General features: G+C 41.5%; 1 protein-coding gene across 20 annotated transcripts in view; it reads left to right on the top strand.

Moving 5' to 3' along the window:
* Positions 1-18,071, top strand: part of LIMCH1 (LIM and calponin homology domains 1) — a 338,435-nt gene that overhangs the window by 233,223 nt on the left and 87,141 nt on the right. For 8 of the 20 annotated variants that reach the window (XM_073342172.1, XM_073342171.1, XM_073342181.1 and 5 more), the window contains one exon: positions 5,352-5,604. In XM_073342172.1, coding sequence (XP_073198273.1) covers positions 5,352-5,604 — 253 coding nt within the window. Of the gene's footprint in view, positions 1-5,351; positions 5,605-12,801; positions 13,526-15,089; positions 15,345-16,610; positions 16,956-18,071 lie in introns of those variants that run through there. The other 12 variants (XM_073342164.1, XM_073342167.1, XM_073342163.1 and 9 more) reach the window with 8 other exon arrangements.

Below are 18,071 nucleotides of genomic sequence, written 5' to 3'. Positions count from 1 at the left end.
GAAATATTATATGGCATTTGATTTTTTTCAATTAAACTAGTTGTCTAAGAGAAAAAGGAAACCTCTTGGAAATTGTTGATACCTAGGAGAGTTTTGAAGTGCAGTCTTATGAAAATACAGTTATGGCAATTCTTGACAAGGTATTCAGCATTTAAGAAACTGAGTGACTTGATAGTTGTCCTTGCACACACACACACCCCTCAGCCAGGGCATGTAGCTCCTGACCTTCAGCATGGCTGCTGCTTCAGTCTTTGCTCTCTGTATGTGTCCATTTGTGTCAGTATGGGGTACTGTGAATATGCGCAAGTGTCCTCTAGGAAGTTGACTTAGAGCTTGTCTTAAGCTTGATTCCAGCTCAAAGCTTCTAGGACAGAAATGCATTTTCTTGAGCCTTCCTCACAGAATGCTCTAGGCCATCTGCTCAGTTACTTCTGTGATAAGCATGATGTAATTGCGGGGATAGTATGTTCTCCAAATCCATCATTTCTATTCAATCATCCTCACTATTAAAAATAATAATGTTCGTTTATAGAAAAAGGGGAAGGGGGGCAGATTCTGAGGTAAGATCCAGTCCCTTCACTCCTCTTGGGCAGCACAAAAGAAATTGGTTCTGACCCTAAATGGTTCTGACCCTAACTGGCCAGCTGAGATTCCCTGTGGTATTGGAAACTCTGTGCTGGTTAAAGCTGGCAGTCAGTTCTTACACCATTAAAACATGTTAATTAGAACCAGTAAGCAGTTGCACTAACAGGGCCTATGGTTAGCATCTCCATTTGGGAGTTGACTTGATGTCCTCACCCAGGCACTGGACTCTGCAAGAAGAAGCAGAGAAGAATATTTAGTAGTCTTTTAAATTTTATAGTAGAACTATAGACAGACTGACAGACATAAGGGTACAGCTACCCCTTGCACACAAATAAATAAAATCCCTTACTTGGCCATCTGTGGCCCTAGACATGCTGCTTGTTCCCTTCATGCAGCTAGAGAGGTCCCTTGAACCACTGCTTTATATGTCAGTAGGAACAGGGAATACTGGTCAGGCTGGTAGGATCTGCTGCCTCTTGCTCCCATCTTGGGCTGCTAGAAAGCACAAAGATGACTGCAAATTAATTTTATAAATAGGGGTCAAGGCTGAGTGCTTATTGCAGATTTAAGCTCAAAACAACGGACAGGAAAAATCATTGAAAGTTAAACAGGCCCTTTGTCTCCTGACATGCTGTCACCTAGACATGGTGATGCTTGTAGACCTGGACCCCCAGTCCTAGAAGCAACCAAGGAGAGGATGTGGAGGAATTGCTTGCATTCTTTCTACCATCATGCGCCTCTGCTGGTGGGTCGGGGTCTGTTTTTTCAGGACTCATCTGCATGCAGGACAGAACCAACCACTGGAGTAAAATTAGAGTATGGCATAAGAGTAAGCACTAAAGCACCTCCTCCTCTGCTGATTCCTGTGTTGTGGCCCTGCTCAACCTAAAAATAAAGCAGTTGTCAAGACTCAGCGCCACTCTGACATTTAGGATTCCATGGCCACGTCCCCACGTGTCATGCTGACAAATGCTAATGCTCCATTAATATGTTACTAGCGAGCATTCATATGCTAATTCCCACTAACCTAAAACTGCCCCATGCAAAAAGCACCTGGCAAAAAAGCATGTTCTGAATGCAGCTGACTGGCTGATTCCAGTAGTGTGTCTAATGGTCCTTCCTGACTCTGGTCTCTTCCCCTTTCCTCGTTCATCTCCAAGCAAACACATTCGGCATTGCAGCAGAATTAACTGTCCTTTGCAGACAGCATTCCTGACATACTTAAGCTCCTTTTCTCTTTGAATTATCCACAAGCTCCTCATGATGTTTATGACTTTGTTATCCTTAATTGTTGAGCTAGATTATGCAAATACAGTATGATCGTTTACCCAAATTGTGTGAGTTTTTGTTTCTGTTCCCTGTAGTAAATACACATAATTTTGCCAATAATCTATTGTTTGGCTATGAAAGAGCTTTTCCAGATGACTGACAGTACTTCTACTGCGAACTCTCTTATAAATAATAGTTGTGTGGTGTTTGTGATTCTTTTGTTTTCTAGGAAAACTCTTGCCATTAAAATCTTGTTCACTTAGTGTTGTCTGCGAATGTGATTTTAAAAAAAGGGGTCATGAATACTAGCAAAGCAAATTGGTAGGTTTAATTCACAGGAACAGCCACCCAGCTTTGTTTAACGTTGTTGTTTGCTTCTTGTCTCTTCCCACACACCCCAAAGCTCTGATTTTTCCATTGCTTGTTCCCATTCTTCACCAAAAAATATCCCCCAAACTATCTATTATTCTGACCCATCCACTTCTGCCTTTCCCTTCCTTCTCTCCTATTTCCAAATTCTCTATCTCCTTACCCTTTTCTCTTTGACTTAAGTTTCTGCTCCTGTTCTTTTGTACTGAAGTAATTGACGCAAGAGCCAGTGGAGGAGGACTGATTAAATTACCTGAGGCCTGGTCTAGCCTACAGTTAAGTCAACATAAGGCAGCTTATGTTGACCTAATTATGTCCATGTACAGCCTACAGCAGGGGTGGGCAAACTACAGCCCGCGGGCCATTTTAAATCAGCCCTCGAGCTCTGGCGTGGGGTCTGGGGCTTGCTTTGCTCTGGTGCTCCATCCAGACAGCAGGGTTGGGGGCTGCTCCACGCGGCTCCCGGAAGCAGGAGGATGGCCTCCCTCTGGCTCCTACCTGCTCCAATGACCCCCACTGGCACGCCAATGGGAGCTGCAGGGGTGGTGCCTGTGGATGGGGCAGAGTGCAGAGCTGCCTGACCATGCCTCCGTTTAGGAGCCGGAGAAGGGACATGCTGCTGCTTCCGGGAGCCACTTGAAGTAAGTGCCACCCGTAGCCTGCACCCCTGAGCCTCTCCCCATGCCCCAACCCCCGGCCCCAGCCCTGATCCCCCTCCTGCCCTCTGAACCCCTCGATCCTAGGCCAGAGCACCCTCCTGTATCCCAAACTCCTCATCTCCAGCCCCACCCCAGATCCCACACCCCCAGGCGGAGCCTGCAACCCTTCCCGCAACCCAACCCTCTGCCCCAGCCCTGGCCCCTCTCCCGCCCTCTAAACTCCTCGTTCCCAGCCCAAAACACCCTCCTACACCCCAAACTCCTCATCCCCAGCCCCACCCCAGAGTCCACACCCCCAACCAGAGCTCTCACTCCCTTCCGCACCCCAACCCCAATTTTGTGAGCATTCATGGCCTGCCATACAATTTCTATTCCCAGATGTGGCCCTCGGGCCAAAAAGTTTGCCCACCCCTGCACTACAGCCTTTGTCCCACCAATTTAAGTGCCTTACTACACTGACATAATAACACCACCTCCATGAAAGGTGTAAGGCTTATGTTGGTGCACTTAAGGTGATGCAGTGTCTGTGTAGACACTGCATTATTTACATTGGCTGTTGGCTGTCTTCTCAAGAAAACTGGGCCTGTAGAGCCGGGCTGTCCCCTGCTCCCAGCTGGGCTGCTGCCCAGAGGCTCCGCACTCCCTGATCAGGGAGGCAAGAAGCCCGGGCAGCTGCCCCCTCCACTCCCAGCCAGGAGCAGTGAGGTAAGAAACCGGGGCGGGGGGGGAGGGCCTACATGGAGGGCTTTCAGTCCCCCACACTGCCCCTCTTCAGTTGGTGGAAGCACTCCTGGTGAGGATGCGCACCACCAACAGAAGAAGGGAAATGTGGACATCACCCACCACAGTAATTACTGCAGTGGCTGTAAGTTGACCTAACATAGGTTGACGTAGGGCTGCGGTGTAGACATGCCCTGAGTCTCTTGGTTTACAATTGCCCAAAGTCATGCCTAGCCTGTGGGCATCTAAATTGGCCTAGCATAATTCTGAAAAGAGATGGCATGTGCCTATTCCTGTAGAAAGTAAAGCTGGTTGGGAATTTTTTGGCATAACGTTTATTTGTTGAAAAATGCAGATTTGTCAAAACTGAAAATTATTGTTGGAACATGCCAGTTTCATTGAAACTTTCAGCAGGAAAGGTGTCTCAGGTCCAGGATGGATTACAGTGAGAGGGACTAGGGACCGAATGGCTAGGCAGCAGTTCTGCGGAAAAGGACCTAGGGGTGACAGTGGACGAGAAGCTGGATATGAGTCAGCAGTGTGCCCTTGTTGCCAAGAAGGCCAATGGCATTTTGGGATGTATAAGTAGGGGCATAGCAAGCAGATCGAGGGACGTGATCATCCCCCTCTATTCGACATTGGTGAGGCCTCATCTGGAGTACTGTGTCCAGTTTTGGGCCCCACACTTCAAGAAGGATGTGGATAAATTGGAGAGAGTCCAGCGAAGGGCAACAAAAATGATTAGGGGACTGGAACACATGACTTATGAGGAGAGGCTGAGGGAACTGGGATTGTTTAGCCTGCAGAAGAGAAGAATGAGGGGGGATTTGATAGCTGCTTTCAACTACCTGAAAGGGGGTTCCAAAGAGGATGGCTCTAGACTGTTCTCAATGGTAGCAGATGACAGAACGAGGAGTAATGGTCTCAAGTTGCAGTGGGGGAGGTTTCGATTGGATATTAGGAAAAACTTTTTCACTAAGAGGGTGGTGAAACACTGGAATGCGTTACCTAGGGAGGTGGTAGAATCTCCTTCCTTAGAGGTTTTTAAGGTCAGGCTTGACAAAGCCCTGGCTGGGATGATTTAACTGGGAATTGGTCCTGCTTTGAGCAGGGGGTTGGACTAGATGACCTTCTGGGGTCCCTTCCAACCCTGATATTCTATGATTCTATGATTCTATGACACAGACCCCGCACTGAACCTGGCCCCAGAATAACCAGTAGCCTTGTGGTTAGGGTTGGGATGTGGCAGACCCAGGATCAAGCTTGAGGTCAGGTAAACTTGAGTTTGGGTTTATACCGCTGGGTTATATCATTGGATACTGGAGTAAAACTGACCCATCACTTTGGGCAACTGATCAAGCCTTTGAAAATGTAACTTGCTGTGAACTTTTTCTTGAATTAGATTAGTTTTGTTTTTTTGGCTGCAGAAGGTAGGCCACTGGAATAGACTTCTATTTGTTACCACTATAGGGAGTGTGGCCAGTATTTCACTGATTGATTTAAAATAGGAATATAAATCCACTATAATTAGCTGTGTGTGTTTGAACTTTCTATGGCAAGTGTTATTTCAACAGGGGTTGTCTTCCTTATTAAAAAAAAATAATTTTTAAAGAAATGTCTGAAGATGCTGTAGTAAACTGTAGTATTTTGGCCCATTATTATAAAATACTGTTGTATTTTTAAGTAAGGATTTTGTTTTCATTTTGACAAGTTAGGGTAAAATTACCCTTTTTTCTTATTTCTCAATAGGGAGAGGCAGTGACTCTGAGTCTGACTTGCCACACCGAAAGATGCCAGACGTGAAAAAAGATGATATGTCTGCAAGGCGGACGTCGTATGGCGAACCTAAATCAGTTGTGCCTTTTAACCAGTATCTCCCGAATAAGAGTAACCAGACTGCCTATATACCAGCTCCTCTTCGGAAAAAGAAAGCTGAACGAGAGGAGTACCGGAAGAGCTGGAGTACTGCTACTTCACCACTTGGAGGAGAGAAGCCTTTCCGGTAAGGCTTTGTCCCTCCAGTGATGTTATTTTTTAACCTTTAACAAGTCATGACCTTTAAAAGTACACAGTGCTTTGTAAAATGGGCAAAATAGATCTTACTTAGAACTAACTGATAGATTTTTACCCTATTGTTTCAACCAACAGAAGAGCAATAGTCTCATGAGTGGAAAGTCAGGTAATACAAGACTTAGGTAGTTATCCTGACGTCAGTGTTGTTCACTGTGCAGTACAATGTTGGCTGTGAATTATTCAGTGTTGCAGTACACATTAACTGTTTAAAACTGAAGTGTTTGACAAAATATTCGTTTATTTAAATGCCATGTTTAAATATTAAAATAACTGTCAAAAGTACAGTTTGTTGCTCTAATGTGGTCCTTGATGACGAGAGTCAGTTTTCAAGAGATGCTTCATTTTCAGTGAATAAAAGTCTTTATGTGATATATATTAGTCAAAATAGTTACCATCTTTCTGTTCTTGAATTCTGAAAATATATCTATTGTGCATCAGTTACATAAATTTAGTTTAGTACATAAATGTGCTCTAAGATTTCCCAGATTTTACATCAGGTGTTTTGTTTTAATTTGGTTTCAGAATAGCCTGCACTAGATAGTATGATTAGGCTTCTGTGCCATTCATCAAAATATTGTTTCAAATGTTAGTATCAAGCAAAATGTATAAAGAATGCAGTGTACTGTACAGTAAACTACCTTGTATAACTCAATAGCAAAAACCACCCTGAAACCATAGAAGAAGAACAAAGTGAGGCACCAAGACGACATGAAGAGGAGCAGGTGGGATGCATGGCTTCCAGGACAAACCCCAGTAAAAGTCAAGTAGATTTGAATCAAAATAAAGGAGAGACCATAGGTCAGTTTCCTTCAGGTAGTGCCAAAGAAACTTCAGGGCACAAGTGTAAAGACAAAGATGCAGAGGAGATCAGAAAGTTAAGAAGGCTTGAACAAGCTGGTATTAAGGTCATGCCAGCAGCACAACGCTATGGCAGGTTAGCTCAAAAGTGTGTGATATTGTGCACGCTTCACATTTCAAATTTTGCGAGTGTGTGGGTTTGTCTCATTCTGCCATTACTTCACTTCTCATAACCAAAAAAAAAATCAGATCTACTAAGCACTTGCATTTTCTGCTGATTCACTTGCAACTAATTAGATATTAGAAAAGGTTTAGGTATGGAAAAGCTTGTGACATGGTAATCACGCATTGCAAAGCTAGATGGTGTTAAATGTGTTTTGCTGCAATTAGTAATAGTGCTACGCCCTAACTTGGATGGAAACGAAGTTCAAGAAACAAAAACTACCAAGAACATTTTTAAGCTTGTAAATCTTCCATTTTATACCATCTTACGTTCACAAAAAAACCCAAACCTGTTTTACGACGTGATTCCTTGTTTGGACAACGGTTCTAGAAATTCTTTAATACTCTTCTTAGTGATGGAACATTTCAGGGACAAGTGGCTGAATCACACTTAAAAATATAAGTGTTTAGTATTTTTAATAATTATATTAAAGGATGTATTTTATTTTAAAGACAGGAACTATAAAAATGCATTGCTTGTTAACACCTGCACCAAGTAAAGCATGTCGATATAGTTCAGCAGTCATTCTTTGACTATAGCTATGCACAGAATGGCCATATTTATTCATCATTTCACCGGCATTGTTTGTTTTTTGGTTTTACTTAAGTTGGTTATTTCCCTTTCATTATTTCAAAAGTCTGATAATGGATGGACTTGTCAAATGCAGTTAAATAATCAAATCAAAGTAAGTATGTGTGTGTATTTTCTGCTTCAGTCTTGTTTTATTGTTCTAAAGGTATGCTGTCTTATTACAAGCAATAACATACGTTTTGTATATCAGTAATACACATCATAACCAATGCATGTATTAGCCAAGGCACTGAAGAGCTATACAAGGTAACAGACAAACTAAGTGCTACCCTAGGACATGAGCCAAAATACTAATAAAAAGAATTTGTGATCAGTCATAAATCACAGCCTCATCCTGCCTCAGTTAATTGCAGGCCGTCGGTCAGTAGTTCAAAAACCAGAAGGATAATAATGCAAGCATATCTGAGTCCAAGACAATAGTATTGTATTTGGCAATCCAAGGTGTAACAAACAATATTTATAGTCCATGTATTATTTTTGGAGGATACTTACAACCTTTGGCTGTCAGCCCCCTGCTCCAATCTTGCTTTGATTTACTGATTTTAATCTCCAAGACAGATGCACATGTAGACAAGCATATGGTTCAGCAGGGATTCTGATCTCCTCCTTTCACAAAGTGCCTTTGTGCTACTTTGGCAGGAGGAAAGAGGAACAACAATAATTAGTGATTTTTGTTCCCTGCTCCCACCAGAAGAAGCTCTCTAACTTGTCAACCAGGTGCAATTTCTACAGATCGCAGCATGGGTGTTCAGAGGAACTAATGACTCTCTATACCAGCTAAACAGATGAGGTGCAAAGAACCAAGCTTGCAGGAGAAGCTCAGTCTTGCTGCAGTTTCCCTCTTAACACTGGGAGAAGATCTTTGGGCCTAGTGAGGCAGGAGAAAGGGGAATGAAGGTGCAGAGCTATAGGGAGAAATTTGTTACAGCAAGTGTGAGTGGGAAAGGGAGAATGGAGAAGGAGGAGAGATGGCACAGACTTCAGGGTAAAGCAAGGGAGAGGGGTCGACTTTGTCATCTTTCTGTTCACTGTTGCCCCATCTTTGAATCACTCCTTTGACTCCCCTTCCTCCATTGGCTCTCCTTTCTCCTCTACATCAAGTTCAAGATTCTTGTCCTATCATTCAAGGACCTACATAACTCTGCTCCTCAGTACTTACCTATTCTGGTTTCTCTTTGCTTTTCCCCTGTCAAGGCTGAATCCCCACTCTGTCACTCTGAGTGCAGAAGTGGGGGCCAGCAAGGATTTTAAAAATTAATACTTGCCACTCCAGGCTTGTATTACACTCCCAAGGTTACAGCTTTTCTCTGACCTTGGCTTGGTAAACGCTGCTACCACCCAAATGCAAAACCAAACCAAATCAAACCAAAAAAACCCTTTGAACCCAGGAAGGAGCACTTGGGAATTCCTTCCTGTGGGGTACCCTTAAGCCCTTTCATTCCCCCCCTCTTTGCCCCCCCCCCCGGCCGGGGAAGAGCTGAGAAAGAAAACTAAGGAAATTAGCTGTGGCTACCAGCTAATTGAACACGCACAAACCTCTTAGGACACCAAAAATCCTGTTTTTTTAAAAAGGTCAATTTTATTAAAAACAAAAAGGAAAAAATTACATCTGGAACTTAGCCTTTTTGCTAGATCTTAAAAGAAACAATTCCAAAAATTAAGCACCCAAACTAGCTTTTCGGGGGGTTCAGCTTAAAGGTTACAAGCAAACAAAAGCATCAGGGGTTAGCACAAAGGAGATCCACAAGCCAAAATAAAAAATAAACCTGATTGTGTCTGTCTAAACATTCCCTATCCAAATAATTTCTTCTGGTTCAATAATTTTCATACCTGGTTCAAGCCTTACACAGCATTGCTGCTCCGTCCCTGCAGCCTAGAGAACAACAGAGAAAGAGAAAGTTTCTTTCCCAATTTCAAAAAGTTTTACCTTCCCATTGGCTCTTTTGGCCAGGTGCCCACTCCTTTTCTTTTACCTGTGGGCTTGTTAACCCTTTACAGGTAAAGCAAGCAGAGAACAGACCAAGAGGGATTTTACAACTAACTGGCAAGCTGGATGTCCATCAAAGGGAGCTACTCTCTTCCCCCGCCCCCCTTCATGTATCACATCCCCCCATCCCTTCTGCTCTGCCCATGTTGCCAGCCTACATGTTTCTCCCACAACTCTGTTTTTTTTCCACACTATTTTTTACCCATGAAAACTCTTTCTGAGCTGGTATGCAAGGCACCAGCCTTTCCATATTCCAGTCCTCTGATGATCCAAATCCACTGTGATACCTACAAGATATTACCTCATTAATGTCAAACCTGGAGGGCATTGGGGATACCTGGCCCCAGTCTAGCTAGCACTTAAGCAAGTATTTAAATGTGTTGCTCATTCACAGCCTATTACTATTTATTTGTATTACCCGAGCACCTAGGAGCCCTAGTCATGGACCAGGACCCAACGTGCTGGACAGTCCCTGCCCCAAGGAGCTTATGATCCTGTAGATAATGATAAATTGTGATATCAAAATGTGGCCAAACACCTTGACCATTTCACTTACACCTTGTACCCTTTTGTGTATTGGTCGGTCTGTCTGTCTTTTTATATTGTAAACTCTTTGGGGCAGGGACCTGACTTTCTAAAGTCCGTCTGGATTGAGGGGGAGAGCTGGAGGTGAGGCATGAGGAGCTGGAGGCATTCCGTAACAATTGGGTGGTGGGTTTTCTTTGCCCATCCTCCCTTCTGGGGTGCAATCAAACTTTTTGTCTGGGAATTCCCAGTTTTTACCAAATGGTATGTACATTGGAAATCATTTTCTGAAAATACTGCTTCTGGATCCCCCAACAAGGGCTTACTTCTTTATCTGAAAATAATTCAGGGAGACTGATGGAGGGAAGAAAATGAGGTGGGTTAAGTTGGAGGGACCCTCAGTGAGACCCCTTGACTGGAATTTGGGTTCCGTCCGAACATTTAAAATACCACTGATAGAGGTGGTCGTAATAAATGTTATGGGGACTCCTGCATTTCGCAAGGCATGGTATAAATTTATTTTATTATGCACTTGTGAGTATAATTCCACTTCACCCATTGCTGCTTCTGTAGTATCTAAAGGAAGATAACAGCATTTAAATACAAAGAACTTTCCTCTACCCATGCAGCCCAAAAATAAATTGTGATATTGTAATGTAGTATAAATTGTATTGTTGCTCCTTTGGGAAAACCTACATAGCTCACATGGCTCTGTCACCCATGAGTAATGTAATCGTGCCAAGCTTGTGGCAGTAAAACCATGTTTATATTACTTTCACATCTTCTCATACTGTGCATTCATTAAATACTTGGATTGCTAAATGCCTCCCATTTGACTAAACATCTCCCTCCCATGAGGTATACAGCATGCTTTTGGCTAGGTGGTGGTATTTTTTCATTCCCTTCACTGGTCTGAAATTGGTGGAAACAATCTGACACTTGAGTAGCCTTCAGAATGTTACCAATCAAAATGTACTCTCCTGAGGAATTTCAATTTTTCCTTAAAGTGGAAGGTCCAGCGATTAGGGTACTAGCGAGTAAACTAGGATTTTAGGAGACCTCTGTGTTCAGTCCCTACTCCACCATACTTTCTGTGTGACCTTGGGCATGTCATTCAGTATTTTTGTCCCTCAGTTCCCTATCTGCAAAATACTTTACCTCACACTGGTACTAAGGATAAATGCATTAGAGATCGTGAGGTGCTCAGATACTACAACAATGAAGCCTTATAAGTGCCATGGATATCTAGATAGATTCCACCACCTTTGTGTTCATTGTTAATCCATAAAACACAATATAAAAAGAGCTAAATGTGGCATTTCCTGTTGCATGTCCATGCTGGAAGTGCCTAATGGGGCACAAAATGCTCTTTGAACGAACTTTGAACTCTGTTACTTCACAAAGGCAAGAACTGCTCTCACCCCAACAGTGCATAAAACCATTGATGACTTTTAGTTGATGCTACATTAGCTTCCTTAAATAAACATACTAAACAGTCTTGATCTACTGACATACTAAACTATTCATAATCACAGGAAGGTGAAGAGCATCTGCTTTTTAAACAAGTATGTGAATCATCTATGATGCATAAAACTATAACTGATTCCTCCAAACTTTTGTTGGAATTATAAAACTGAATTTGGAAGATCACTGCCCACTGAGTGGCCTTGGATTTGAAGGACTGAAATACTGCATAATATTACCAATATAACTAGAAGCACAGTAACTCTGTGCCAACAAATAGATGCAAAACTGAAAGTGACTTGGACACCTAGTAGCATCTCAAGGAAAAGAAAGGCAGTTTTAACTGCTTCCCTGCATTCATGGTCCTATGCCTGGCTGACTTTTCAGTGGTATTCTGTGGCCTGATGGACACAAACCTTCTATTACATCTTTGTTTTAAAATCTAAATTGGGACTGTTAACATTTTGCTGAAAGGGCAGCTGGGGCTATAGATAGTTGGAGATAAAGATGGGTTTGCAATGCTCAGAAAACTTAAATTTAAAAAAATTACAATAAACAATTTTAACTATTGTAAAATGGGGGGGGGGGGAATGTGTGGACTCTTGAGCTGTTGCCATTATTTTAGTGTCTTCACTTTACCATATTTTCTGACTTAGAAGGTGTGCAGTATGAAAAATAAGAGGCATGATATTTGAACCTAGTAATATTACTATATTGACCTATCTTGCAACACTCAAGTCTTCATGTCTAGTTTTCTAGTGATTTCTAGAAAAATAAGCTTTTGATATTTTTTTCCAGTGGGGATAGAAGTATGTAAATTATTCTTCATTATCTTCTCTTGTAAAAAGTGACTCAAATTGTATGAGCATATTGCATAATTTAGAAATAACATTTTTCTGGTGTCCAAAATCAAGAGCCATATTGCCACATTATTAGTACATCAGTATTGGTCTTAGGTGACTGAAGGCACCGTCTCCAGGATGCAGGTATTAATGGACCACTAAAACACAACATTGTGTTTCATAAGACATGCTTGGAAGGGTTAGATTTTTATTGGTAAGTATCTATTTCACTGTACACTCAAAAACAGATGAAAATATTTCCATTGATGATCATCAAAATTTAGAGAGGCAAAGTAAGAAAATTGCTTGAGAACTTGTTCGAGTTTGATTCAAGTGATTTAAGGATTTTGTATATTTTGACATGTGAGGTTGGCAGTTTGTGTTTTAATGGTTATAAAATGTTAACTTTTTGAATCTGTGTCTACTGTAATTAAGAATTTATTGCCTGACACTCTCCATTATCTGACACCCCCATAATTTCCCACAACTGTGAAGATTAAAATTGATAAAAATTGAAAAAATGCTTAAACATAAACATTGATATTATCCTTCAAAATCCACCGAGTCTAGAGAGAGAGGGGCTCATTTCTGCTTGCTTGTAAAGCAAGAAGCAGATAATTTCTTTTGAAAAAGGGGAAAAATCAAAGTGTGGTGGGTGGAGTGGGGGGAAGGGGAAAGGACCAGTCTTAATGATTGCCCAGGGTACAGAAAAATGGGCAGTCTTGTTTAGGTGGTGAATTCTAGGTATCTGAGGATTCCACAGTAATGATCAGAAACGAGCTTGGTAGTTTAGGTAAATGAAAATAGCTTTAGTATAAAAGTGTCTAAGAATAATGTCACCACTGAATGTATAAATTGGAGTCTGTTTCCATCCATGGCTAAAATAATAGCGTAAAGGCCTGATCCTTCTAACTGTTCATGTTTGGAACTACAGTTGACTTCTATGAGAGCTTTCCTCGCGGAGGGTCTGCAGGATTGTGCCCTAAACAAATAAATGAAGGCCTCATCTAAACTAACAGCTGCTTTGAGCACATCTGACTAACAGCACTTATTTTATGGCCTGGAAATGAATGTTGGCATTTTTCCTCTTACAAAATCTGGAACTCCATTTAATTTTGCTCTGTGTCAGTCAAAAGCAAATATGTGAAGATAGTGAACCTACCCCAGACGTCATCCTTCACAAGGAGAAACCCTCTATGATGCATTATCAAGGGAAGGATTCTGGATCAGAAGATGAAGCCGTGTGCAGAGTTCCTGATCTAGAAAAGGATGACTTTGCAGCCCGGAGAGCAAGACTGAATCAGCCCAAACTTACAGTGTCATTTAACCAGTTTTTAGTTGGGCCCTGTACAAATAAAGATAAAGGTAAACTGGAAGGTGTTAAAAAGCCATCACAGAAGGAAAAACAGGAATATGCCAGGTGTGCATACTATCTTTCTCTGTCTATTGTAATATTTAATTCTATGTGAACTACTGTTATTTGGTAGCTAAGACAAATCTGGCCCAAAAGTTCAATAATGGATAAATAAATATCCATACAAATTCTCCATTATTTTTAAAAATTGTAATGGAAAATTTCTTTTTATAAAAAAAACTCTAATGTTTTCAGTTGAGAGATTGTAGAATTGCACTAGAACCTGAGAACTGGACAGTGAAACTGATTAGAAACTTACAGTTAAAAAAAGGAAAGCACACTGCATATTTTCAGTGTCCAAAGCGAGAGAAGTCCGGCAATGAATATAAATAGTGAAAAGTAAATTTTAGAATGTAAAATCTAAAGAGAGTAAATTCAATAAACTAATGAAAATTTGTGATATAAATAAGGAAATGTTTGTTTTTTTATATATGGTTTTAAATTTAACACTATTCTTTGAATCTGTGTAAAGAAAGGGCCAAATCCTCTGCTAGGTTATACATGTACAGCACTCTGTGAACTAAATGGGATATGGGACCATGTAATTAGTGGCAGAATTTGTTTAACATTATTTTGGAAATAGACAGATTGGTTCCAAGTTAATAACTCTCCAATCCAGTGCTATACTCGGTGTCAGAAAAGTTAACTATGCTATAGACACTTCTGTTAAGCAACCATCTTCTGTAGAACATAAGCATATCTGCTTTTGTTTGTTGATATTACATGAGGCATTTTTAGATAGCATGGGGGGTGTATATAAAAGAAATATAGATCTGGAGGTCTAGTGTAAAAACCCACTAATGAAAAAATGGAACAAAATACAAATATTTATTTTATATTAGTCTATTTTGTCATTTGTGGGTTTTCACACTAGATCTCCAGATTTATATTTAATCCTAAATTTGAACTAATACAGGTAACATTAAGCAAGCCTATCGTTAGCATCTGTCTACCTACAACTGAGACATTCCGAGCTTTTTTTTAAATAAGTTCATGTTGTTTTCAGTTTTATAAAATGTTCCTTCCAGTCAGTAACAATCTGGCACATTGACATTCATAGTAAGCATTCTGACATGTGAGTAATGTCTTGGAAGGGCATCTGGAGAATATACCACATTAGAATTCTAGAATTTGGAATCTTGCAAAGGTCATAGACATTATAATGGTTTAAAAATAATAATTCTCCAGCCCTGGTACATTCAGGAATGAAACTTGCAATAATTACAATAACTTTAATAGTATGAGAGTTGGACATCATAACCTATCAGAATGAACCTCATTACTGAACTAAACACTGTTGCAGTGATTCCAGATGTACTTGTTTGGGTTAAACTCAAAACTATAATCATCCAATGAAAGTGTCTCATTAGAATTCACAGGGTAGTCTACATGAAACAGTCCCAGTTTCAACTGATTGCATGCTTGCTCAAAGAAACCCCAACCTTTCTATTTTATTCATCGTTTCAGTTTGTTCTTATACTCTGAACTGCCATTATTGACATTCCACTTATCATTGTCTAACTCCCCAAAATGGCTTTTTTTTGCTGCTTTGTAATGTGCATTAAATTAGAGCAAACCAGGTACATATGGCATCAGCGAGGCAAATTGTTACACATAAAGAAAACCCATTCCTGCAGTCTCAGGATCCCGAGTCGGAGAAGGAAGAGCAGGTGAAAGTGCCTGATATTCAAAGAGATGACCTAGCTAAACGAAAGATTCAAAGTAACCTTACCCAGCAACAAGAGTCTCCAGTGTTTGTGAAAGCTTCTATAACACAAGCAGATTTGGAGACGTGGGACAGACTGAAAGTGTCTGAGGAGCTCAGGTATGTAGTTTTACAGGGTCATGGATGAAGCTGGAATGGCAGTGTGGGAAATATGAGTTAATATTACTTGAATGTCTCAAGTGGCTTTTTTTTTTTTACTTGAATAGTGTGGTGTTGAAAATGGTTCTTTAAATACAAAACCAGAGCTTAACAAATATGCAAAATAAGTCCAAGCACCTTACTAATGCATGCAAGTGATTTGTAAAAAGAAAAGGAGTACTTGTGGCACCTTAGAGACTAAGGTCACAAGTACTCCTTTTCTTTTTACGGATACAGACTAACACAGCAGGTACTCTGAAGCAGGTGATTTGGAACTCCTCCAGCAAAGTATAGCAACCCCTCACCTACCTAGTGGTAGGCATTCCATTTTCTAGCCAAATTTAGTCATCTATACAGGCATTCTTTTAATTGGCTTGGTTATTGGGTGATTTCAGTCCTAATATAAGCCACCACACTAACTGTCCTTTGATCTCCTAGAAGCAATAGTGGTATATAGTACTACTTATGAGTGGAAAGTTGTAAACTACTGCAGACATGCTCAAACTAGAGATGCAACACTCATCTAGATTTGTGATAGGGTTGAACTTTGAGTGTGATGATGCCAACATCCTGCAAACTCAGTTCACATTTTGGCCACATCCAAAATATCCTCCTTCTGCAATTGAGACTTAACTTATAACCTGAATGGTTAAGGTTAGGCAAGGATTCTGGGTTTTGTTTCAAACCCCCACTTAAATTTGAAGGAGTTCATATTCCATTTTCATCCTTGGCTTCACTGTTCACACCACAATATTTCAGGGCCAATTTATGGGTTTTTTTTTGTGGTGTTGTATTAAGGAGAAGGCATAGGAAACACCTAATGCTTCACTGCAGGAAGCAGCTATTAAATGTCCATCTGTATTCCCTGAGAATAACAGGGGTCTGCTAGCACTGGCCAACAGCACATGGGGACATGTCTGATTAGATTTGGATGTGGCTGTAGATCCACATCTTGTGCCTAGGGTGTATTTGTGTCCTATACTACACTCCTAAAAAGTAGGAGGGGCTACCAGAGAGCAAGCATCCCACAGTTTCTCTGGAGGAATTATGCTATCTCTTGGCTTTCAGCCCGTATGGACAGTTCACCTCCTTCCGTATGCTCTGGCTTTGGATCTAAGACCCTCAGTGTACACTAAGATGTTTGCTAGGCTATTTGTGATTTTTGTTCTTGGTTTTTCTTTTGTCTTGTAACTTCCTTTGATTCCTTTTGTTTCTGGTCCTGACTAGTGAAGAAAACCTCAAACGCTCCCAGGATCTTGAACCATCTGCTGAAATTGCAATGGAAGCAGCTGTTCGTGATGATTTTGCTAGCCGCAAAGCCAGAGCATACAAAAAGGCTTCTAGCCCCAAGCAGAGGTTTGTGCACTTTGGGCCAGTGACTGAGATTGACCAACAGAAATGGGAGAAGCTTAGTATTGCCAGGGCCACATCCAACAGTGAAATCACAGAGGAGACTGGGAGGGAAAGTGCTGAGACACAGACTTTCCATGAAACCTTTGCATCTGCCACTGCCTGCAGCCTCACTACCATTGGACATAATAATGAAGTCTCCAGGCCACAAAATGATTCCAGGTATTGTGACAAAGTTCCTGCGCTACCTTGGTGGGTCTTGCGGATTTGCTCACCTTGGAGCTTCACGGCAGCCCTCAGCTTGGCCGTTTTTCTGAATTCACAGTTCAGGTCGACGAGTCCTGTGTCTGATCAGGAGTTGGGAGGATTTGGGGGGAACCCAGGCCCGCCCTCTACTCCGGGTTCCAGCCCAGGGCCCTGTGGAATGCAGCTGTCTAGAGTGCCCCCTGGAACAGCTGTGCGACAGCTACAACTCCTTGGGCTACTTCCCCATGGCCTCCTGCCAACACCTTCTTTATCCTCACCATAGGACCTTCCTCCTGGTGTCTGATAATGCTTGTACACCTCAGTTCTCCAACAGTCAAGGTTCTCACTCTCAGCTCTTAGTGCCTCTTGCTCCCAGCTCCTCACACGCACACCACAAACTGAAGTGAGCTCCTTTTTTAAAACCCAGGTGCCTGATTAGCTTGCCTTAATTAATTCTAGCAGCTTCTTGATTGGCTGCAGGTGTTCTAATCAGCCTGTCTTAATTGTCTCCAGAAGGTTCCTGATTGTTCTGGAACTTTCCCTGTTACCTTACCCAGGGAAAAGGGACCTACTTAGCCTGGGGCTAATATAGCTGTCTTCTATTACTCTCCTATAGCCATCTGGCCTGACCCTGTCACAGTATTTAATGTCGTTGTCTAGGAAACAGATTACTGAATCCAAAATGAAGCTGCTTCTTGCAGGATGCTGATTTGCATGGGGAAGGATGGCAGGATGTAGTTAGGAGCTCCTTATGCACACAGGCTGGTTCAGCATTTTTGGAGCTGTAATAAATTATCTGATGCCTTCACAGAATCTAAAAGAGAGAGAGAGAGAGAGAGAGAGAGTCATGCAGAGCAACGTTGTGCAAACTTATTCCGAGAGTCACACTTGAATTTCTGATTGGTATCAAATCACTAGTTTCATTAGGAATCTTATTAGCTATGCCTGCTTCTTTTTTGCATTCCAAGGGCTTTGTTTCATAGGCTGCTTATGTATTTGAAGTTGTAGTGCAGCTTTCACTCCAGGTTCTGGCAATACTCATTTTTGTTTCCCCTTGAAGACCTCTGAAATCTTCTGAAGTATGCCTGTTAC

Source organism: Lepidochelys kempii, chromosome 4 (assembly GCF_965140265.1).
Source record: "Lepidochelys kempii isolate rLepKem1 chromosome 4, rLepKem1.hap2, whole genome shotgun sequence".
Classification (NCBI taxonomy): domain Eukaryota; kingdom Metazoa; phylum Chordata; order Testudines; family Cheloniidae; genus Lepidochelys; species Lepidochelys kempii.
This window is presented reverse-complemented; position numbering and strand designations above follow the sequence as displayed.